Source organism: Thunnus albacares, chromosome 1 (genome assembly GCF_914725855.1).
Source record: "Thunnus albacares chromosome 1, fThuAlb1.1, whole genome shotgun sequence".
In the NCBI taxonomy this organism is placed as follows: Eukaryota; Metazoa; Chordata; class Actinopteri; order Scombriformes; family Scombridae; genus Thunnus; species Thunnus albacares.
This window is the reverse complement of record NC_058106.1, coordinates 31,715,585-31,740,449: the sequence shown is the minus strand read 5'-3', so window position 1 is coordinate 31,740,449 and position 24,865 is coordinate 31,715,585. Positions and strand designations below refer to the sequence as shown.

General features: G+C 38.1%; 1 protein-coding gene across 3 annotated transcripts in view; it reads right to left on the bottom strand.

Annotated features, from left to right (window-relative positions):
- Positions 1-507: 507 nt before the first annotated feature.
- The window catches only part of tspan4a (tetraspanin 4a), a 145,121-nt gene continuing 120,763 nt past the window's right edge, over positions 508-24,865 (bottom strand). For all 3 annotated transcript variants that reach the window (XM_044355138.1, XM_044355128.1, XM_044355118.1), the window contains 4 exons: positions 16,091-16,192; positions 12,482-12,613; positions 4,081-4,164; positions 508-1,031 (listed from right to left, as the gene is read on the bottom strand). In XM_044355138.1, the coding sequence (XP_044211073.1) occupies positions 963-1,031; positions 4,081-4,164; positions 12,482-12,613; positions 16,091-16,192 (387 nt within the window). In that variant the 3' untranslated portion in view covers positions 508-962. The remainder of the gene's footprint in view (positions 1,032-4,080; positions 4,165-12,481; positions 12,614-16,090; positions 16,193-24,865) is intronic.

Sequence of the window (24,865 nt, the reverse complement as noted above, 5' to 3'; positions counted from 1 at the left end):
GGAGTACTTATAGCCTGGATTACACTTGACGGCCCAAGGTAGGGAGGGTAAAAAAAGGAACTTAAGGAGTCACAAAAGGGCCAGAGGAGGCTTCAAAGACTGCAGATGAATCTTTGTCATTGGAGCTCTGATTGGTGCTGGGAGGCAAATAGCCCCAGGCCAGTCTGGAGGATCCTTCTACTTGTTCATTTAAATTCTTCTGACAGAATCTTTTTTATTGCAGTTGCTGCAAATCTCATGTCCCATGTAAATCTTTCCAGTAAAAAAGCCACATGTTCCTAAGCAAATGAAGGCGATATATCTAATTAATGCCTGATTAGTTATGTACTATGAAAGATTTTAATGACTCCAGAATGCCAGTATCAGCTGGAGGACTATATTAATATTTTTACATGCTGGTTGCCAACAAATTTCCGCACTTGTTTGTCATCTAAGTATCCAGAGTTTTGGGCATAATTACAGCAGGACTACAAATTTGTTGAGGAATGACACGATGACGTGCGCATGTTTAGTCGAGCCAAAACATTTAATACACACCATCGCAGAAGACATGCACTTTCCCAACTTTTAGCTCTCATTTTTAAAACACATAGAAACCATAAAATAATTTAAAACAAACACATATTAAAAAAAGGGGTTACACTTTTTTATACATGTTCATAATACTGCTTCATAAAATGTATCACAGAAATTAGCATTTGACACACAGCAAACCATAGGAAACAACTCAGGTTTTACACTGACACTGTGCTTGTTGATAGTTAGCAGAAAAAACTGTGAACTGTTGACATCCAATAAGGAATGTCACAGAGAGGACAAGTGTTGGAAAGAAGAGTCTGTCATGGGAGAAGGAGGAGGAGGAGGAGGACGAGGAGGAGGAGGAGGGAGGGAGGGAGGGTAAATATCGGCTCCTCTCTGATGAGAAACAATCCAAGTGCGCTGAAGGGCAGAGAGGTCGATCGCTAGGCGTAGAAGGTTTCTACTTTCACAGCCTGACAGAACATCGTCATAGAGAAGACCAGGCCCAGGATCTGCATTGACAAGGAAACAAATCAGCTGTTAATGTCTGTAGATGTTCATGTGTGAAGTCACAGCGGAATAATAAGTAGCTCTTCTTTCTGCTTGGCTCGTTCTCTGTATCATAATATACAGCTGTTTGACAATAAATGCCAGAAAGACTCATTTTCTCATACTGTTGTATCCAAATCTCATTACATTTATTTCTTGGGTAACAACAGGAAGATCACCCACACCCACACACTCCAATCTGTGCAATACTCATTTATTAAATATTACAAAGATTGGATTGCATGGACACTCTTCATTTTATTTCACATTGGCCCCAGCATCTCTAACAAGCATTTATCTGGTGAAGATTTTTTATATTTTTTTATTAAAAGCCTTTTAAGCCTTCAACTGAAAGTGCTAAACAAAAATGCCACTTTCTTGTGTATTACAATGACAGTGACTTGTGAGTAAAAAGCCATAAATTTAATGTGATTTTTATTTTAAGATGCCTTTTAACATCTAGCTGTGGACACATGACGTATAAAGTTTTTATTTTTACTTCAAAGGATAGGTTCAAATTTTTCAAGTCTGTCTTAAAACAACAGTCAGGTGCCCAAATGAACATTAAAATAGATTTTTTTCTTGCTGTAATCATTCCTCCTGTTCATACTGACCACTATAGGATTCATTCCTAATGCACTTTAAATATAAGTGATGAGGACCAAAATCCATAGTCCTTGCTCCATGAAAAAATACATTCAAAGGTTTATATGAAGTTAATATGAGGCTTCAGCAGTCTGAGTTATTCATATCAAGAAGGGATCTTCCAAATTTAATGTTTTTAGTAAGAAATTCCCTCTTTGTGTTTCAACAATAGCGTGTCTTTGCTGAGCTGCAGTCGAGAGAAACATTAGTGATATTAAGGGAATTTTGAACTAAGAAGGCTGTTATGCTGGAAGACAACTGAAGCCTCATATTAGCTTCAGACGGAGAGGTAGACTGTGGATTTTGTCCCTCATCACTTACATTTAGAGCTGAAATGATTAGTCGATCGAAATAAAATTAATCGCAATTATTTTGATAATTGTTCTGGTCAGAAAAGTCAATATTTGCTGGTTTCAGCTTCTCAGATGTGATGATTCAATGCTTCTCTTTGTCAAACATGATGGTAATCTGATTTTCTTTCAGTTTTGGACTGTTGGTCAAACAAAACATGACATATCATATCAACAAGTCCTCCTAATTAAATGACCACATAGGTCGTTTGTACCATGCACTGGAGAACGACCCATTGGAGCATTTTCTAATATGCCCTCCCAAATCCATTACACATCACCGTTATTACACATGTTTTATTATGTCAGGATGCTGCGGTTAAGGTCTGGTTAGGTTTAGGCACAAAAACTACTTGGTTAAGGTTAAGAAAAGATCATGGTTTGGGTTAAAATGATCACTTGAAATGTGGGGTGGGTTAAAGTTACTACTTCCTTAAAGTTTCCTGCAGCAAAATCCACTAAGTCCACTTTTTGCAAGTCAGATCTAACCAGCCACCCAACCCACCACCTCCGAATATGGAAATTTGTCACTTTATATATATATATGTATGTCATCTGAGCTACATCACTTCTCTGGGTCATAACTACTAAGGCTGCTAGATGGCCTCTGTCACTCAAATGTAACTGTCAGTTGTTTTTCGCGACTGAATTTACAATCTGTAGTGTCATTTTTCTTGGCTCGTTCATCTGGGCACCCGACTAACGATTCAAGACAGACTTGAAAATTTCTGAACCTAACCTTTAATTGACTAACACACCAAGGTACAAACAGATAAAATCCATACAAACATCCGAACTTAAATGTCACTTCAGTTGATAAAATAACAACAGTAAAATAAAACGGGCATCACAGGAACTACACACTCTTCCCTGTGCACATTTTATGGAGTGAGTGTGTACAATGAGTGTGTGTGTGTGTGTCTGTGAATTATTGAAATGATGTCATTGCTTTAATAAAATCATCACAGAGCTCCAACTCATGATACTAATAATGCTGCACCTTCTGCAGCTTGATTTAATCACTGCTATATAATCTGTCTGTCTTCTTAACCGGCTGTCGATGTTTTAGGGGTATTTTTGTTTTAAGGAATCTTATGTTGTCTTCAGGATGACATTGTGATGTATTTGTGAGACATATTTTAGTGTTATCTGTTTTATGTTGTTTGTCTGTACACATCCTTGTTGACACTCAGTTAAGTTGTCCTTGTTAAATAAAGGTTTATATCTGTTATACATCAATCTATCAAAAGTTTGCCAACATTAGACATTGCAAAACCCCTGAGTGCATGGAATGAAATCTCAGTTGAACTTCTTATTTGTAAGAGGCAGATTAATTCTTAGTTGCTGTTTACATTTCAAGATTGATTATCGATCTATAAAATGAAGATTTGATCTGGTCACTTGGGCAGCAGCCTAGCAAGAACAAGCATTTACCAAATAGTCATTGTTAAAGGGTAAATCACTTAGCGTAAACCATAATTGTATAATTCAGTTCTTTGCATTTTATAACACTAAGTCAACAGGCGAACATCAGAGAATTATATATTTGAGATAAATCTGGCAGTGATTACGTGTTCTGTCTGGTTTTCATTTTAGTGCACGTAGGATTTTCTAAACGGGGCACTGATATACTAACGGGTGACTAAAAATATGAGCCTGCAGCATCACAGGCGCCTTGTTTGATCGGTGCTTTCAAGAACGGTGTATTTCTTTTCTTTTCTTGTGGATTGTGGAGGCGCATCACGTACCACTTGGCTGGAAAGAAGATAAAAGAATTTTATGGAAAGTCAAACCCTCCTATGTGGTCTTTAGTGGTAACAAACACAAGAGGCTTATATGGGCTCCTGCTGTCCTAAGAGATCCTACCTTCAGCGCTTAATGCAAAGGACACTGGAAATATTAAGTTTATTTATCACAAAGTAAGAGCCTCCGTCTGAGGCCCGCAGATATCAAGGGCTGAGTTAATGACTGCTGGAAAAAAAAAAAACTCATAACTTAAAAGCTGTACAGTAATTACCTGAGTAAGTGCTGTGCATAGAGCGAAGATCCAAAGTGCCACCAGGTTCTCATTAAGCCAGTCCTTCACTCGCTCGTAGCATGGCTGCGGAGACACACAAACACACACACACACACACACACACACACACACACACATAGTATGAGCAAACATTAGCTGACAAATATAAACTCACCATTTGTGGCTGTGTATGCAATGCAATGCAATTTGCAATAGAAAGTGCCATTTACAGTGAGTCTTCTTCTCTCTTGTATTAAGAAAGTGTGGCAGAAAATGTTCCTTAGCTAAGAGATCCCCCGTGGCAACATCCTTATCTCCCACTCCCTCCTCTGACCTAATATTCCTTGGGAAAACTTTCCAAAATTCACACACGTCCCCGTTGTACTTGTCTTACTTCGGCGGCACAAACAGGAGTAATGTGAACAGGCAAGCAGCGCACACACTGGAGGTATCATTTTGACATGAGAATGGGCTGAATTTTTCATGTCTGACATTGCTTGAATGCATTCTAAAGGCATCGCAACAAAAAAAAAAAAAATCTCTACCCTTTCACAGCTTCCCTATTTTATGTTACTAGGACATTTTCACCATCTTGAGCGCATTTCAAAATCCCTTTTGAAACTCGGTGAAATGTCCCTGAGCCATGTAGTGCCCAAAAGGCAGAAAGAAAGGAAAGATAATTATTATTAATAGGAGGAATGGAGCTGAGTCCTCCTGGGTCACAGATGTAAGCAAGTTATGAAAAGGAAAAGAATCCTCAAAGCAAAGAAAGTGGCTTTCTAAGAATAGATGAAAGCTGACATAACAAGTGATGGGAGTGGCATTTACCATGAGGGCCTAGTGGCAAATGGTTCCCTGCCTGAGGGAGTTTCACCTTTTAGACATTTTAAAGTTGTTTGTGCAAAACTGCGTGTATGATTATGTTAGATACGTCGGAAAAAAGACCATCTGACATACTGTAGTAAGGGAAAGGTGCTGTCATAACAGGCTACACCACTGTTCTAATTAAATTATTCATTTCTGCAGACATGCCTTCCCGATTGTGCTATTTTTTAAAGCTCCTTACATCAAGAAGCTGAGTCAGTGCCGGGGAAACCAAATACAATCTCCTCTACATTTCATTGCTGCCTGAGACGTCGGGGAACCAAAAAATATATTTTCCTAAGCACAAGGTGAAATAATTCTCAGCTGGATCAATATGGAAAGTAATGCAGTAAGCCAAAAATTTTAGATAGCTCAGTGTTATTTATCAAACTGCTACCAAACTGTAATCATTCTGGACCACAGAGCTGCATTTGAAAATATATAAATTCATATTTTTATTGTTTGGCTTCCACTGCAGATTCCCATAAAACCAAGAAAGATTAGATAAGTATAACTGAACCTGCTAAGCCAGCACAGTTACCACAGTCACAATATTACACGTCGAACAAATCCTCCGACCTAAATAACAAAATAAGTCTGTGTAACTTCAGCTCAAAGGTCCACTTAGCAGCTTTTACGATGTTTTTGTCTCTCTGAAAAGTGGCTGAAAGCTTATGATGTTGTGACCAGTTTTAGTCTGATGCTCACAGACAGCTGATGTTGTCTGTTTCTGCTGTTTGTTCAGTCTCTTGTCCAGGGTCGTTGCCTTTTCACCGATGTACAGTAGTGTTCCCAACAGCTGTCACACATAAGGGGAGTCTTGTCTTTAGAGTGCACCAGCAGAGATCTTTAAGTGTTGAATGATTTGTGGTAAGTACTGACTGCTCGCGACTTTAAAAACTCTGGTTAGATGTTCTGACAGCCCAGTCGTGTAAAGGATGTTCCTAGTGGTCCATGAATTAGCAGAATCGTCTTAGCCTTAGAGGGGATGTGTCATGCTTTCTGTCATTTTTATACTGCTTTAATGTCAGTTGTCTATGTTAAACACAGTCAAAGTTCAGAAGTGGATGTTTTATATTTGTAAAACTTTCCTTGAGCCTTGAAAAGCGATTTAAAAATCTGTGACATCTGTGCCATCACAATGTAAAGTCTATGGGACGAGCGGGGGAAACACTACTGCGCGTATAGTAGAACTGAAAGCTAGAAACTTTTTTGGTGTATGCGCCAGGCGAGTAATTGTTATTGGACTGAACAGGTGCCATTTTGGGTCCGGTATCCAGCTCATATAATACATCCATGGATGGAAGTCTACTGAGGAACAGCTTCCTGGAAGCTGGCCAATCAGAACAGAGATGGCTCATCGGGAGGGGGGCCTTAAAGAGACAGCTAAGCTAAAGAGAGAGCTAAAACAGCCTGTTTCAGACAGAGGCTGAACTGGGGGGCTGCATAAAGAGCCAGTATAAGATATATAAGGAGTCTTTTGAACTCTAAATCATGCAAAAATATTCCAGTCGAGTCCCAGAATATAAATATAGACCTGGAAATATACATGATACATCCTCTTTAAAATGAAGAAAATGAGCCTTTGGGGAAATATAAGAAATGCTCCTTTTTGTCAAAGCTAGCTGGAGGGGCGCGTCGGCGTCTGTGTTTGATTGACAGCAGCTGGCAGACTGCCGGTGTTCCACCTTATAGAACAGAGAGGAAGTAAACAAACTGCTGTAGCTACAAGTCATGGACAGACAGCGTGTTGCTAATGGATCTGAAGTGACATTTTCAGGTACTTTATGTTTACATACTGATTAATTGGCTGCAGTTGAGCAGCTAATTAGCTTTCTAGCCTACTAACTGATGTTAGCGATGCACTTTTCCCCGGCAAATGTTTATTTGGTAGCTCGTTCAACAAGGTAAGGTGCAGGACAAGAGTTCATGTTTATAAGTTAGATAAGAAGGAGATTTTAGTAGGTTGTAGCTCCTGTGTCATTAAGCCAGCTGCTACCAGGCTCAGTATGATCGTCTGCTCTGCTTATTCTCCAAGTCACTGAGGACTTTTTTCTGTATTAAATGAAGACCATGATCCTTCCCTAACCAAGGGCTGCTGATTTTATTGTGGTGTACGAGTGGATATTATACTGCAAGATCAGATATTTTGGTGGAAAGCAAATGAAACATGTTGTTAGTGAACATTGATTGTACTGATATGTTCAGTATCGACATTTTTGCAAGTTGCAAGATCCATTAATTAAAAGCATTTTCTCATTTATGTTGACAGAAAATGGAAAATTCAGGTGGCATTATGTTTCCTTCAAAATGTATTTGCTGTTGCACTTCAGCAATATATAAAAATAATTTCTAGAACACAGAATTGCACATTTACAGCAGTTGTGCACATTGCAGAAACACGTGGTCCTTGAAAATTTCACAGGTTTTCATATTGTGACCGTGTGTTTGTGTGTGTGTCCTTTTTCTGTTGTTTCTGTTTGCTGTCAATAAGGGAGCGTTAAGAGATTTTTCTTTATTTGTACAAAATATCTCTATATGGTTCTTAGGTTCATGAACACTCAGCTGCCAATGACAGAAACCACAAGAATCTTAAGCCAACACTGGGGATCAGGCTTTGTTCCTACTCTATTCATTACTAAACCATTTACTGAAACATAATATGAGGCATATATAAGATTTGTATCTGGAAAAAGAAGCATTCTCATATATCTGCCTCGAGACACTTCAGCAGCATAAAGCTTTTGTTTTCTTTTTCTCAAAAGAGAAATCTCAAGAGCGTGATTTGATGACACACTAAAGACTGAGGGTTATATTTTGTACAGGAATATAGATAAAATTAAACTAAAATATTCAATATATATATATATAAACAAAGAATGATATGTAAGTATTATTGAAAGACAGGATTATTTATGCATAATTCAATATGAGCAAGTAACTGAATCCTTGATCCGCAGGCGACATTAATCAAAATAAAAAACAAGCTACTTGAATTCAGAGGTCTACACGAAGGCCAACAAGCCGTCACATGGGGATAAATATGTATAATTCTGCAACATCTTTCAGTGGTTTGTGCAGAACCTGTTTTTAGGGAAAAGTAATGGAAAGACATTTTAAAAGGTTATGTCTTTCATTTTTAAAATTGAAAACAGCTGAAGTTTGACCACAGCTTGGCCTTTTCACTGCTGAATGGACAAATTAAATTGAGTTGCCAACAACTGCAGAGAGAAATTTGTATTTAAAGATGAAAGGCTGTCGGTTCCTGAGTCTACACCGATGACTATGATGGTATCATATTTAAGATTTGGCCTCTGCAAGTGGAAAATAAGGATTCACTTTATTAACTAAGATAAAGGAGGATATTTGGTGGCAAATAGCAACCATGAACTATTATAACCAAATATGCAAAACAGGGTCTCTCACTCATGACACAACACCACTATCTTTGTGAGTTTTATCATAATTAACTCACAAAAGCTTAAAAGCATCACATTTAAGAAGCTGCAACCAGCAAATTGCTTTAAAACTTGACTAAAATGATTATTTGATTATCAAAATAGTTTCTGATTAGTTTTCTGTTGATCGACTGAGCAATTAACTGACTAATCGTTGCAACTCTAATGATGATGACGCAATCTAACCATAAGGATTTGCATTTTTTCCTCAAAAATGAAATATAAAATTCGTACATCTACAACTCCATGACACCTGAACACCTCTATCTACTGATGAAGATCATGTGATATGATTGAAAGTCCCAGAACAGCCACCAAAAGAACCTTTTTCATGAGATGATTTCTCAACTGCTCGTCAAGAACCTCAAATTGTATGATGGTTAATATGTTATAATGTTTGAAATCTGGTTTTAAAACTAAAACTGACATCATCGAATAAAGTTTTTTTTTTAAAAGAGATTCATGAAACACTTTATAAACTTCGACTGTTTCTACAGGTGACATGAGGCACATTGGTATGACTTTTGAAAGGCCTCCTTATTTTGTTGTAACGACACAACATCTGAGGCCGCAGTGTCATTAATGTTCATTATCTTCGCTCATTATGATGCACGGTGACTGCTTTGGCATTGCTGGATGACAACACTCAATGTGTTCAGTGGTCCTAACAATTTTCTACTTCTTAATGGTGACAATGTGTCGATGTCAGAGCTTATTTTTAATCTTATTACTCCTGTCATCGCATCTTGTTGTGACACTTTATTCTTTATCATTAATCATGCTGACGACTACAAATGAAGTCTCCAGTTTCTGGACCTCTTCTTGTTCATGCACCATAATCATCTTTTGCAGTTGGAATGGCTGAAGAACAGCTGCTGTGTAGGTTTTGTGTTTTTCCATTTTCTTTTACTTTTAAGCAAAACTGAGTAAGTTTAATTTAAGTGTTGAACAAGCACACATGGTGTTCCTCTCTTTTATAGTTGCAAGACTTACAGTAAACAGTGAACCACCCAAAAATGTGAGGACTGAGGAGACTGAGGAGAGGGATGTTTGTACTCTTAAGACAGACAACCAGGAAACTCTACTGGGACCCTGAGAGATGGAGCTACATGTCTCCCACCTGCCGCAGCTTCAGTCTGAACAACCAGGGCACCGTGTTCGTCTGCTGCAGAGTCCAGCCGGTGGCAGCAGCAGGTATTCCTGGCACTTCCAGCTACCAGTGAGCTGCCATGGCAGCTGCCGTTGTTTGTGGCAGTACAGTTTATTGTTCTAATAACTGTGTATTTGTGTGTTTTACGGGGATCAGCAGAGAGTCATGCGTATCATCACTGAGGGAACCTCAGTGTTGACTGGTCCTGAAAATGTGGCTGGTGAATGCTGCATTCTCCTTGTCCTGACTTTTCAAACTTTGAAGGTCTTTCAAAGACAACGAGACTCAAACCATCAAGGCTAAAACCAGCCTACAAACACATTATCCTGACTCACATAATCAAACATTTCTATTGTCCTGACACAGCTTGTGCAAGGCTCTTTTTTGTGTATTTCAGTATGTGTGGCACTGTGTGGAGCTTTTTGAAGTCTCTGTTTTAATGGACTTTGTTTATAAATGAGACATTTAGCAGCACTTTAAAACTGTCGGTTTGTCATTTTGGAAGCTGATTACTGGCAACTAAACACACTGCAACTTGTAAATGACTTATAAATGATTCAGTCATACATTTACACATCATTCATAACAGATGAGGATGATGAAAGTAGTTGGGGATGGTATAGAGCTGACACATGGAGTCATCTGCATGAGGAGCTACATGTATACCGGCAAGTCACAGCGTGCATAGGTTCACATTATCCCACAGACCCACAAACACCAACACCTGTGTTCTACAAAGCACCTGACCAGTACTGGAAACACAGGAAAGTAATATATCAACAAATCAATATAATAAATCATCTACTAATATTTATTCATGAATATTGACTTACAATATGTTATGTTAACATAGCATTAAGTAATCATTTACAAAGGTATATTAATGTTTTGTTCATGATTAGTTCATCAATAGCTAATATAAATGACTTACTACTGATCTTTAGTGTTACTCATACCTACATAAGAAGCGGTAAACAAATTTTACATTTCAATATTTGATTAATATTTGGTGGAGAAAAGATCTGGACCTACAATCAACCCTGTAGGGATCCCACAGTGGACAATGTAGTCTTAGTTCTTTTGGATAAATCTGATGAAAACCAGTAACAGACTGAGCCAGAGACACCTACCCAGTGTTCCATCATGAGATTAGGATGGTCTACTGTGTGTAAAAGGCTGATATAAAAGCCAGAGGACAGAACAATTTGATGCATCAGCTGTCAAGAGGAGATCATTAGTCAGGAGGGCTGATTCTGTCTGACGGAGCTATAGGATTCTCAAACCAGGCTGGAATTTTTCAAAGATGTTGATCTGCAGCAGGAAAGACAGCGATTCAGAAAAGAAATCTTGTTTTTTCTAGGACTTTGGGAAGAAAGGGAATTTTGAAGATGTGTCTCTAGTTGTTCAGGACTGTGAAATTTCTCCCTTTCTTTAAGGAGTGGGTGGACTACTGTGTTTAATAAGATAGAGGCCAGTCAACGGTTGTTCTTGCCGTAGCTTCAGCTAATGACTGAAAGAGAGCAAGGACTAATTGTGCTAATGACAAGTTTATAGTGAGAGTGTCAAGGGAGCAGGTGGGCGCTTTCGTGTAGGAAACAATTTGCTTAAGTGCAGAAATGATAGTAAAATAATTCAGCAGAGTTTGCAGGGGTGACTAACAGGTCACAAATAGGTGGAGTAATTTTAGTTCTGAATGAATGTGTAATTAATACCAGCTGTCCCTACATATTATCTCAACACACTCAATTACCTCTCCAGTAACTACTTCCAGTCTTGCCAAATCATGTTACATGTGCAGATTAATCTATTTGCATACTGTTCTCGCAATCACTGGAAGCACCCAGTATTACATATTCATTGAGACAAACTGCTGCTAACCTGCAAAAATTATGTAGCTTCTCTTTGCTCCGTTGACTGAAACAATCTGCTGCACCCTCTTCACCAGCAGTAACAGTCATGCTCACAGTCATAAACAAACAACCCGTTTTAACAGATTGTGCCCTTTTTACTTTTACTTTACTAAAAAAAACAAAAAAAAAAAACTCTATATTGTTGGTTTTAACCTGGTCTGGACCTACAAATGGTCTCAAAAATGACTTTAGGAGGTGCATCGCAGACCTAAGAGCTCTAAACCTTAAGTTGTAAAATATTGCATAACATAGGACCTGTCTATCTTTGTGCTGTATGGTTCATTTTCTATATACTTTTATCACAATCCAAAAGGAAAACATTAATATTCTGTACTGTATAGCTGCAAAAAAAAATAAAAAAATATATGATGATGTGATTATGCATCAGAAGAACATTAGCAGAAGTAGGCAAGTCCTCCTGGACAGAAGTGATTAATTCAGTAATTATGAATATTAATCTCTCCTGTCCTGTTATTTGCCTGCTGGGGTCTAGGGCTGCACAGCTACAGTGTAAGGTAAAAAAAAACTAGCATTTTTAGCTGTAAGGATTTTGTGTTAATTGTAACATTTGTAAGCAGAGTTCTTTTTTAAAAGATTACTTGAATCTTTAAATCTTCTTGGTATGTATAAGATAGCAGATGTGACTATTGATTATGGTCCCAGAATGATTTGGGCTCAAGTGCAACCTTTTGACATTATAAATTTGCATTTAAATGAAATGTGACCAACACTGTAATGCCTTCACCTCAGTGGTATCATCTCTTCTTCATTTTTCTTTGTTTGAATCTGCACCTGGGATGATTTTGAAACGTACTACTCCTCGGCAGACCCTTTGTTCACCAATGTGGATAATAAACTTCGACATAGAGTCAGTCATTCTGGAGAAAGATTGATGATATTTGAACTAAACGCTGACTATGATTCAGTAGTTACGGTTGCTAAACTATAATTTGACAATCACTGTTCAGGGAAGGGGTTTGGTGAAGTTTATCACTCATTTTGAGAGGTACAGTACTTACCGCTGTCCACCATGTTCCTGGGTTGTCCAGGCCACAGTTGTCGCTGTACTCCAGGCAGCAGGAGTCCGGCACACGAGTGGCATTGTAGACTTCAAACCAGTCTGTGTGGTTGGTAACTCCACAGCAGCGAAACTGCACCAGAGACAGACAATGAGTCAAGAGAGTCCGAGCTTTTATCACCATCACGGTGAAATCCTGATGCATGATAACAAATAAACATCCTCTGCTGCTGGCAAACTAAAATGATTTACCTGCCAAGAACAAGATTTACTGGCCAAAGCAATTCATATGTGTTGATTGTTAAAAACACTTCATCTTGCTGCTATTGAGCTGCAGCCCCATTTGTACAATCCACATCTCATTTGATTCAAGGCCCTAACGTCATTTTCCAACTCGCCTGCTTCTTTCTGTGTACATCTTCCCCCTTTGTGATTGTTATAGATTTTTGATAAGGGATCATGGCTTTCACCACAGTTCAATTCATCAGTGTACTGCATGAAGAGATAAAGTGCCCCTGATGTTTTGTTCATTCACTGGACTTTAATTCCACGCGGGGGTAATACCGCCCGCTCCCCTACGCCACTTCGTGCACAGAATCAGGGATTGTGTGTAAATTTAAAACTCACTCACCCGCCTAAACTATGGATCAAGTTCGCAATTTATCATGAAGTACAGCAGAATTCAAATTACCAGAAAGCATTTGAATGAGTTTTAAAGTTGGAGAACAAAGGACAGACTAAAGCCTACATAAAGTTGAGATATTCAAATGCAGTCACCTCAAAAAGTTAACGGCCAGTGTGACATGTGCTCCCGACAGATTTATTGTGCCGGGCATTTGGCGTCGGGTGGATGTTCAATTCATATCCCGTGTGTTTTTACTACATCCCCTTATGTATGTAGGTGCTCGACTACTCCATAAGTTGCCATTAATAATATTCAGGGTGAACTCTGCTCCAGGGACATCCGCTTTATTATCTATTCAGTGACTCAGCATGTATGAAGAACAGGGGAGCAGTGACAGAATGAGAGCTGCCTTTTAATGGTCACATCTCAGCCAGAGCCAGACTTTATGGAGCCCCATACATAGACACAGCAGCACTGATCTGACAAGGAGAAAAGTGCACATTCACCCTCGCACACATAAATTATCAAACTGAGGCTCGTTCAGGCAGATTCTCCTCACACTATCATCCTGTAAGCAGAAAAAAAAAAAACTCTGCACATTACCACCCACACATACAGACACATTTGCATATATTATTTGAATAGCAATACATTTCTCTGTCATCATTTATAGCTTTCACCGTACACACACTCACACACATTATATGCCTCCCAGACACTAGGCACATGCATGCACGCACACACAGACGAGAGCCAGACCTTCAGTATGTGCTGCACATTTGCTAATGGAACAAAACTACAAGCCATAACACTGGATCTGTGATGCGAAAAAGGTCCAAAGAGGCCTGAAGTCTGCGATCTATCATTTGATGTCTCCCAAAGGCATTCACCAGCAGCAGCATCCGTCCTCTGCAGTCCTTAATTCCGAATCTCTGATTCACACATTGTGTTTTTTCTTTGCGGTGGAATTTTTTTTAAAAATAAAAATATAAATAATACAAAGAAGAAGGCACATCAAAGTGAGAGCTGGAAACAAAGATTACCTCAGAGAGTCTATGATGTTGGCATTAATCTCTCTTTTAAAACTAGGGAAGCTTTGAGTGTTTGTTACAGTCAGTAGAGACATTTGAGGCATTTTTTAATCAGAATGTCAGTATTTTTTTTTTATCAGCCTGCTTGTAAATGTCCAGATCCCATTAACTACAAAAAGGATTGCATTTTTTTATTCTCATTTTAACACAAAATGGAAAAATGTAAAATCAAATAGCCCTTCAACATTTGACTACTCACTTTTAATTTTCAAATTTGACCCATTTTGACATTTGAAAGCAATGAAAACACCCTAAATTACATTCTTTAAACCTGATATTTTATGACTCTCCTAAAGTGGCCCAGATATAGAAAAATGAAAATATTCAGCTGGTATATATTTTTGTACATAGGGGGTGTTCCAGGTCATATTTGACCTGTATTTATTTAAAGGGATTTTAAAGTCACCAGAGGGGGTCAAATCAAGGTTATGGGGGACCTTGAAACAGTGAAACCTCTGTACAGATCATGTCATGTCAGACATGTCATGTCTGTGTATTTTTGTCATCAGGACAGTGATGACAGAGTTCAAGAGGGACCTTGACACCGTCACGAGAACTGCTCATGTTCCCAAAATATTGCTGCATTTGCCAGGGTTCCCACTCAGGTGGACTCCTGTAGACATTTGAGGTGTTATGGGGGAAACAGTGAAAGACTAAAGCTGTGCATAGGCATCATCATATATGCTTTACGCACAGTAGGGACATTAGGTCACAAGGTGCCTTGACACTGTCGCAGCACCTGCACCTGCAAACAAGCCTGTACAAGATAACAAATCAAACCCATCAATTCCCATGTAACCAACATGCCCAGTATTGCCTACACTATAGCGGAGGGCAGCTTTCATAGGACTATAAAATGTACCTGAGCCCCTATTTCATTGATTTGGTGATGTGACACCAGCCACAGCAGCCACACCAGCTACAGCTGCACAGTAGTCTGAATCTGATCCCTAATCAGTCTGCAGTCCTACAGTCAATTACCACAAGGTGACAAAAAACAGGGAGATGCAACTACTGCACAAAAAAAGGATTGTAAAAGTAATGTGTTTGCAGTTTTGTTTGTTTGATATTTGCAAACCAGTTTGTTGTTTTGTTTTATGACTAATACACTCAATGCATAGTTGATTGTGTACAACTGACAGAAAGGGAAGGCACATGGTTTGTGGGCAGTGTTGAGTCACAGTTTTAATGGTTAAATTGAGACCTACCATTCAGAAATGTTGTTGCATCCTTCACTTTAAAAAAAAATTCATATAAATAATCATGGCCGTTATTTTCTCCTGTTTTAGATAATATGAGATCATAATATAGGCTCGTGATGGTGAATATATTTTCTTTGTAATCAAATAGTGTCAAACTTAAGGCAAAAACACTATCTCTGCTCTCTGAAACATTAATGAAGGATTAATCAACCATTTATTAATGACTGATAAGATATATATAGGAAAAAATACATTTGTGGTTCAACATTTGGTATAGGGACTAATTACAAAGGGATACTTGAGCCAGGTCCATACTATGAAAGGTCAGAACATGAACAGCATGTAAAGGTTAACACTGATCACAGCAGCACAAATGGTGAAACCCTGCCAATAGCAAACATAAACACTGTCACAATGAATAACGGAGCCAAAATGTGATGTATCTCAGTCTGTGACAAGGTATTTTGCATGAGTTGACTTTCTAAATGGCTTAAAGTTAATATTGAATGGGCTGGGATGTTCAAAACAGAACGTTGAAGTTTTTTTTAGAGCATCATGGCTTCAACAAACTGTGAGTGAGAAACAGTAAAATGTCTCTTGAACTTCTGAGCTCTGTGGCTCAAGTCAACTGTGACTGTTTTAGATCGCCCCGACCACCACCATCTGCCCCCTTCAGTGATCTCATATCTTACATCAGTTTGTACTATCATCCAGGCGTTGGTCAAACCCACGTTGCCCTCTGTCCCGAAAAGCTGAAGGCCCTTCTTCAAATCCCTCTGGGCGTAGTGATCGATCTGTGAAAACAAGACAGGGAAAACGGTTGTAAAAGAAAGAAAGAAAGAGATACTATAACAAAATCTCATTACTGCTTGTGTGACCTTTAACACCGCTGTGCTGACGATGGACAGTTTAACAAAAGGATCAAAATGAATGCAGCAGGACCAAAGATAGCATCTTTTTTATTCCATAGATTCTTCTTCTTTGTCAAAACCTGGCGCCTACATTACCCACCATGCACCTCGACTAGATTCACACACCTGCAAAGATTTGGTTTGGTTATGCTAGCAGCGGCTAATGTAGCCTCGAGCCACTAGCTTCAAGCAGAGATGAGGAGCGGGCTACAGAGTTCTGGTAACCTGACCTCTTTCTCACTCCACAACCACCTCACTCCAAATTTATTTCACTTTAAAATTCGTAGTCTTCAGCCCCAACTGACATTGCTTCAAGTGACATCACTTGCAGCAAATTATCAGATTTCACGCAGATCACAAAAGGCTTTATACAACTTTTTCACTTATGCAGTAGTAATCCCCAAGACCTGGAAACAGACTTTGATGCGTAAAATCTGAGGAATTCCTCCTTAAACTGGATTTACACTTCTGCATTAAGGGGTTACACCATAGCTACGGCGGCTATGTGCGGAGGCTTGGAAGCTAGGCCATATCTAATACCATGTGGGGATCACAAGCTTTGGCTTCTTGTGTGTTCTCCAAGTTTCTGATAGTGATGGAGAACGTTGATAATGAAGACGACATGAAGCCAGGTGAAAAAAAGGCTCCAATATTCTTGGCAGTAACACATCTAGCAAAGACATCTAAACTAGAAACCTTCTGCTCACCTCTGCTCTGCATCACAGTGAATGAAACAATATTATTATGGTGACCACATGGAATAGTCTAATATTCAGTAACAGAACAAGCCAGACACTCCCACTGTCGCTTGTATCAGAAAGTGAGTAAAACAATGTAAACACTAGTTTAATAAATGATGTGGTGATATCAATGGGTGAAATCCATGGCGGAATACCAATTACACCAAGTATGAATCCATGTGGCGACAAATGATCGCATAGAGTTTGTTTTTCTAAGACTAATTTGAGCGTTACGGTCAGAAAAAGGTAAAAGAAAAAGGGCACCAGATGGACTCAAACCAGAAAAGTACTGGTTCACATGATCATACTGATGTATACTGGACTCCTGGTTCACTGCACATGGTTACATGGTGCATGTGGACTCATAGTGAACCCCTGTAATACATTGTTACACTGTGGATGTCTGATATACATCAATAGTTTCCGGACTGGTGGTCAGGATCCCACCATGGGGTTGAAATTAATCTAAATGGCCATGAGATAGTATTGGGGTTATTTTTCTCTGACTTTTCTCAAAACTTCAGAATCAGTAAACTTGACTTTTTTTCTTGTGAAAAACTGGCGAAAAACTTTTTTGGACTCTAAAAATGTTTAAAATAATACAATCTGAAAAGGGAAAGCCATTAATTGGTTGACTCTCTCACAGGTCACAGACAACCTCTGATGAGGGGTCATAAGAGGGCATTGCTTGGTTGTTAAGGGTCACAATCCAAAATGTGTCAAGCGATATACGGTAGATATGGTCTAATGGTGGACACTGAAACCCACCTGTTTAGGTTACATAGTACAACAACTTTATGTAGACCTCTAGTTAACATAATAAATCTCTGAGACACTTTTATAGTTAGAAGGAGGTGGATGTTGACTGCCTGCAGTTTCTCAAGCTCAGACTAACACAACTTTAATGGACTGTGAGAGACTGCAGTCTGGTCTGATACTGATACACAACTCATATTTCATATTTCCTCAAGTGTTCTCAAATGATATTAAGACTAATAAACTGTGAAACATCAGTGGAAACACGTCAGCTTTACTGAACTTATTTCTACTGAGATTTGATTTGCTTTGACTCAAACAGCACACTGCAGAGAGAGCATGTTATCCAGCTTCAGCTCTATAAACAAGCTGCGTGCAGATCTATGTGGGTTCAGGTAAGAATATCTGCTTCGGTGAACCTAAACAAACAAGATAAAAAACGTAACAAAATCAGCTTTTCCGGTAAGCTTTCAATCAAAGAAAACAAATTTTAAATGAACAATACCATCAGAGAGCTCAGACGTTGTCTACAAACTGCAAACAAAAACTCCAGACACACACAAGCTGCTGATCCTTGTTTAGATGGTCAATCCCATCAGACATCAATCTGATCTCCTACACTGCAGCCTTTTAGTCTGTGAAGTGCTGCAGACACTAAACACCTTGTAAGATCTGTGTCTCTTTTGCTCTTTCTACCAATCACAAATAATTAAAAAGACTGTTATTTTGCTAAATAGCATCTGGATGTTAAATGTAGGGTATATATGCATATACTGTATATTCAGTAATTATCCTTAACACTATACTGGATGTGTAATGGGGTTGAACAGGGTAAGTTATTACCTGACAAAGCTCTCTGTAATCTGACAATGTCACAAGTTGAATGTCATTTCAAGTAGACAGTCCATCACTTAGATATCAACACAAACCCTTTATTGAAGTTTATTGAAATTTATTGAAAATCGTCTGGTACAGGATATAAATCCTCCACACCAGACTCTACATCTCAAAACAAACAAACCATACAACAACAACAACAACAACAAAAATACCACAAGATACTTTAAAATCACAATAATATCACAAATAATCACAAATCAGCTTTATAATTATATAACATATCCTTTGTTAACCAGAATTTATCCAATCTATTTTTAAAAGAGTTAACTGAAGGACAAACACTTTAGTGGGAATAATTTTAAGGAATTCCCTCTTAGCTCATACCTATTATTCCAAAAGTGGATGACAGGCTCGGCTGTGATATCATATATTCTGTGAACAAGCTTGTAGACCTCAATCATGTCTGTAAACTAGAGTTGGTAATTGTAATTTTCTTAACCTCTCTTCTTCTGTTTCAGACCTGGAATTAGTTTAGTAGCTCTCCTTTGAACTTTCTCAGTTTTTTTCCATATATTTGAATTTATAAGACCGAACTTGCAAATTCAAGCTGAGATCTTCCGAGGATTTATATAATGGTAGGAATATTTCATCGCATAAATTTGTAAATCATCGAAAAATTCCTCTGATTATCACCAGCATAGAGTTTGCCTTTTTTAATTTTTTATGATGAAATGTGTGTGTGGAATTCAAGTGAACTATCAACCACTCCACCTATTACTTTTCCTCCTCTACTTGCTGAATCACCAATTCTCCGACTGTATAATTAACAGTTATCATTTGATTTCCCAGTAAGTAAATGTTTACATCTTACAGATCTTCTTGAAGATTGGGCTGTGTCAGCGTCCTTAGTAATTATTCTAAATATTTTGGTGTCATCCACAAAAAGATATGCATCAGATTGTATCACGCTTAGTAAATCATTTATATAGACAACAAAGAGTACAGGACCCAGCACAGATCCCTGTGGAACTCCAGAGGTCACCGGTTTCCAGTCTGAAGTGGCATTATTTACCATTACCTGCTGTTTCCTATTACTTAAAAAGTCCTGTATCCAGTCTAACTCTGTTGTCTATACAATAAGATTTTAATTTTGACAGTAGTCTTTTATGAGCAACTGTCTCAGAAGCTTTTTGGAAGTCCTGACTGTCCTTCATCCAAAACTGCTAACCACTTATAAAAACCGTGAGAAGCTGAAGTGTAGTCAAAGTCTGTTAAAGTCTGTTTGACTTCAGATGGTCAACAATAAATGTTCTGGTGAGATTTTCCATTGTATTACACACTACAGATTTCAGACTAACTGTAGTTTCCTGCTAATGATTTTCCTTTTTTTTCCCATTCACAGGGTAAAAATGATTCCTCTAACAATTGATTATATAATACTGTTAGAAGTTCCTCAACCCCACAAGCCAATTCCTTTAAAATCCTTGGATGTATCACATCTGACCCTGGAGATGTTAATATTCTGTAGAAGCAGTTTTGTATCCTCAGTAGTGAATATAAAATGTTCTATTTGCTGAACTTCCAACCTTGGCAATTCAGGTATGTGCCCCTCAGGTTCGTTCACAAATACACTGCTGAATTATTCTGACAATTTTTCTGCCTTCCCAATATCTTTGTCTGTTTCTGGGGAGTTAGTATTATTCTGATTAGTATATAAATTCTACTGATGTTTTAATTTTTGTCCTCTTATTTATATAATTCCAGATGACCTTTGGTTCTGTTTAGATTGTCTTATTAAGTCTTCTTCGTATATCTCTCTTAAATATCGTGTTCTCATTCTCACAGGATTTCTCACTCTCCGGTTCTCCTGTTGTACCTCTAGGTTTTTATTTCTTATTGCCTTTCTTGCAAGATTATATTTTTCCTTTTTTTTAAACTATCCAAGGGGAAGTTATGTTTTTCTTTCTGAGACCTGATTTTAGTGACTAACTTGTCCTCTACTTTGTTCAACTTAGCCTTAATTAGTCTCCATTTGTTGCCAACATCATAATAAGATAAGTTTTCCAATTCTTCACGCGCTTTTTCAAAATTCACCTTGTTGTAATTTTCATTTCTCAATGTTTTAGTATAACAAATGACCTTCAACAACAAGACACAATGATTGCTTTTACCTAAAGGGCTAAAATACTGAACATCATCTATCATGTTTTCCTCATTTGTGACAATAAGATCCAACACGTGTGTCGCCACCTTGTCGGTTCTTGTACATGTTGAAACAAAAATGTGTTCTGAATACAGAAAACCTATTATCTAATGATGTGAGATTATTCCCCTCTCCAGTGGTTAAATTCCAATCTATGTTTGGCCAATTAAAATCACCCATAATTAATTTATGTGAGTGCTTTCTAGTTGACACTTCCTCCTTTAGAATCAAAAGATTATCACTGTTAGTCTCTGTACTGCTATCAGACCTTATTATTGCATTTAATCTCCCCAAAAAATATTCTCTTGAAACACTGTCCCTGTTATAATATCTTTAACCTCTAATGATTTATGAATACAAAGCAATGTGTCCTCTACCTGTATCATTATCTATATTCTTTGAAAATATATTATAACATTCTATATCATCCAAATTTAATGCCGCTGGGATCATTTTCTGCCTCCAATTTTTACACTTAACTTCAACACTTAACTTAACACTTTGATCTGCATTTGTATAAAAACACATAATGCTTTCTAAATATGTTATATATATGTTTTAAATATGTCTTTTACAGCATCCAAATCCTTTTAATGCTGTTAAAGGCAAGTGTATTTTCTTTTGGGTCGACGTTTTTCACTACATCAGCCCAACTTGGCGTGTCAACATCTCTCTTCTCATTGCGCTTTTTCTCCAGCTTCGATTCCATCTCCTGCATTCGTTGTTCATATATCTGGATTATTAGCTGGCATTTCTCTTCAATCATCTGCTCTGTCGCAATGCTCTTTTCCACACTTTCTTCACAATATGGACTCGTTTCTGTAGGATCACCTACTCTACGTCATCTAGGCATTTTATGCAGTAGTTCTTCTTACATTGTTTACAAATAAATATCTGTTTCCGAACTGTCAGCAGGAGTTTGGCATACTTGACATGCACTTTCTTTGTCCACCTCTGAGCCTCAGCTAATTAGCGTTTTGTCATTCTGCGCCACACCGATCCTAATATTAATTGCTCTTGTTCCAACATATCTCACACTCTCATGTCTCTTAGTATCTGTCATAATTCTCCTTCAGTTCTAGTAAGTGCTTCGTTATTTTATCAGCACTTAATACTAACTATGAACACTCTACATGGAGTTCTGCATGTGTCTAAAACCTGCCTGAACCCAACTGGTACTGCCAAATTTGAGACCCAAACCCAACCTATGACCTGAAGCTATATTTTTGCTTTATTTTATCCATTATAGGCTATTAGCTCAGCAATCTAATGAATGCACCAGCTACATTCTCTCTATCTCTTCAGTCTGAGCATTATGTATCTATTTGCAGCACATGATACACATAGATGCCGACGATTGGCACAGTCAAAGTAATAAAAAGAGAAATTAATAGATAAAATTTCATTTGAAAGTAACAAAACTTAAAGTTTTGAGGTAAGAAATGGGCCATGTGGCTGCAGGATCCACTTAATTAAAAACAACAAGTAGCGTTAATTAGCTGTTCATGCTAATTTTAAAAGGTGATTCATAATACTGTTGAAATATTTAGTTATTAGTAAATTAGAGAATCGTTTCTTGAATGGTTGTTTACGTCCTCTAATTTTTTAGTGTAATCACAGTCACAGATTTTAGGGGAGACATTCTTTTCCCGTCATCTGTGATGTAGGAGATCACATGAAGAAAACATCCATTTTAACAAATATGATATTTGCACGGCAGGTGATTCCATCATCGTAAAACGCAAGTCGCCACATAAGGCTTTTATTACACATTTATTAAAGGTCATAAACACGCCTGCAGGCCTGAATTTCTGTGAGAAGCTATTAAAATTAGCCACGAGCCATGTGTTCAACCATGTGTTCAGCCATGTGTAGTCGGTAAATACATCAGCTGAAAGTGAGCAGACAGAGATATATTGAGGGAATCAAGAAAAAAGGCTGAACTAACATGAACAGATTATGACATAAACACTCATCTACACCTGATATCAATCCGTCTCTTTGTCTTTGTCTTGAAATAGTCTGTTTTTTTTGTTTTTGCTCTCATGAATGTGTTTTAATAACAAAGTGTGTTTAATGCAATAAACCCTGGTGACAGATGTGTGAGGATGTTGGGATAACGTGCTCTACTGTTTATGAGATCCTGGGGGAGGATGTGTATGCTTTTGTATATACTTTATTTACTGGGAAATATTGAATAAATTACACAGGAGGGAGTTGAAACCTATGTTTTCCGTAACGCTGAGAGGGGCTGCAGAGTTGCTGATAATTCTCTGTAGGTTCAACACTACGAGCGACGCCTCTGATATTACACACTGAATTATATTGATACATTATTATATTGTTGTTATAGAAAATATCAATTATAGCCGCTTTAAGTATGCACACCATTTTGCCTGAAATATATTTATTGCATATATTGTGGACACATTTATCATGCATACACAAAAAATTAGATGACGCATAAGGATCTGTAAACATAAAAAAATCATCATTTGGATGCCTCGAAGAGACGGAGATAAAAGAGAATTTTGAATGAAAAGACAAATGGCACAGAAAGTAATTTCTTGCAACAATAAAGAACTGTTGATCTGATTTCTACTGGTGCTATAAGCCACTGCATGATATCACAACTCTGGCAAAATGCAACATGCAAGTTATCTCAAAACTGACGTAAGCACAGGGAGTCCTTATATCCCATTTGAGTGGACTGGAGAAAGCCCTCAGTCTTGTGAAGTTGTGCTAATAAAAAAAAAAGAGGAATAAAAAGAAAAATATTTTTCATTCAAATTTAAGTAGGTCATTAGTAAAGAGTGACTGAAAGTGTGGCAAGCAGACTGTGAATACGCCTCAGCTGTACTTTTAGTTTAGTATTGATGTTGTCCTCGGGACTTGAGTCGCCCTTTAACTACACCAGGCGAGTCAAAGATGGGCCATCAATTATTTATATGGCAGGGATAGAAGGAGAGATAAGAGATGAGATGTATACGGAGAGGAGAGTAGAGTAGAGGAGAGGAGAGGAGAGGAGAGGAGAGACAGAGAGATGTGGATTTTAAAAAAGGGGGATGAGAGATGGAGGTGGGGAAGAGAGTGGATGCAGGAAAAAAAAGTAAACAGGGAAAGAGAGGGAGAGGATGAGCCAGAGAGCGACGAAGGTCAGAATATATAATAGCATACCTGTGTACACTGTTGGGCAGATGGAGTGCTTATATGACCACTGGACTCCGTGCAAAGATAACACTGACAGTAAAGCAAGCAAAGAAAGGGAGCTTTCTATCTGTGACAGCCCGAGAGGAAGGACATTATGTTTGAAAGAAACACAAGAAAGGTTTTTCAGAGGAGCGGAAATAATGAGAGGAAAAATGCCTCAATTTACCCGCTTCCTCCAAACAGTGGATATCCATTACCTTGTGTCATAAATGTGGGAGGAAGACAGAATCAGAGATACAGTAAAGTAGATAAAGACATTAAAAAAAAAGAGGAAAAATCTGTGATCATACTCTCTGTGGATTTCCCGTGAACACATTATTTCACTATGAGACGCCAAACTGCATAAAACATGTCCTACTTCATCTCCTGCAATGACGTTACCGGCTCTAAAAAAGGAGGATTTTTAACATCATTGTTTTATAGATTAAACTGCTGCCTTGAGTTTAGAATTCATCACAACAATGCCGGCGGCTTTGTACCTCCAGATAATCCCAAATCAAGGTTGTATAAAATGTTTGATTTAAAAAGTCATGTTTCAGTCATTTCAAATATGTGTAATTTTGTCACCCAGTCATCTCTGTGCTTTCTAAAAGTACCCGAATGTCCCACGGGGTTTCCTCACCTATTGGGTGCCCACGCTTATTGGCAAGGGCTAGTTTCCTGCAAATGCTTTCATTTTATCCTTCCTCCAAGGGAGCCGGAGCCCAGATTACATTCCCCGGACTCTGACCAATTTGGACCAAAGTCAACGTTTTTCAAGGACATTTATTTTGACTGCAGACAGACTATATTAGTCTGACTTGCTGC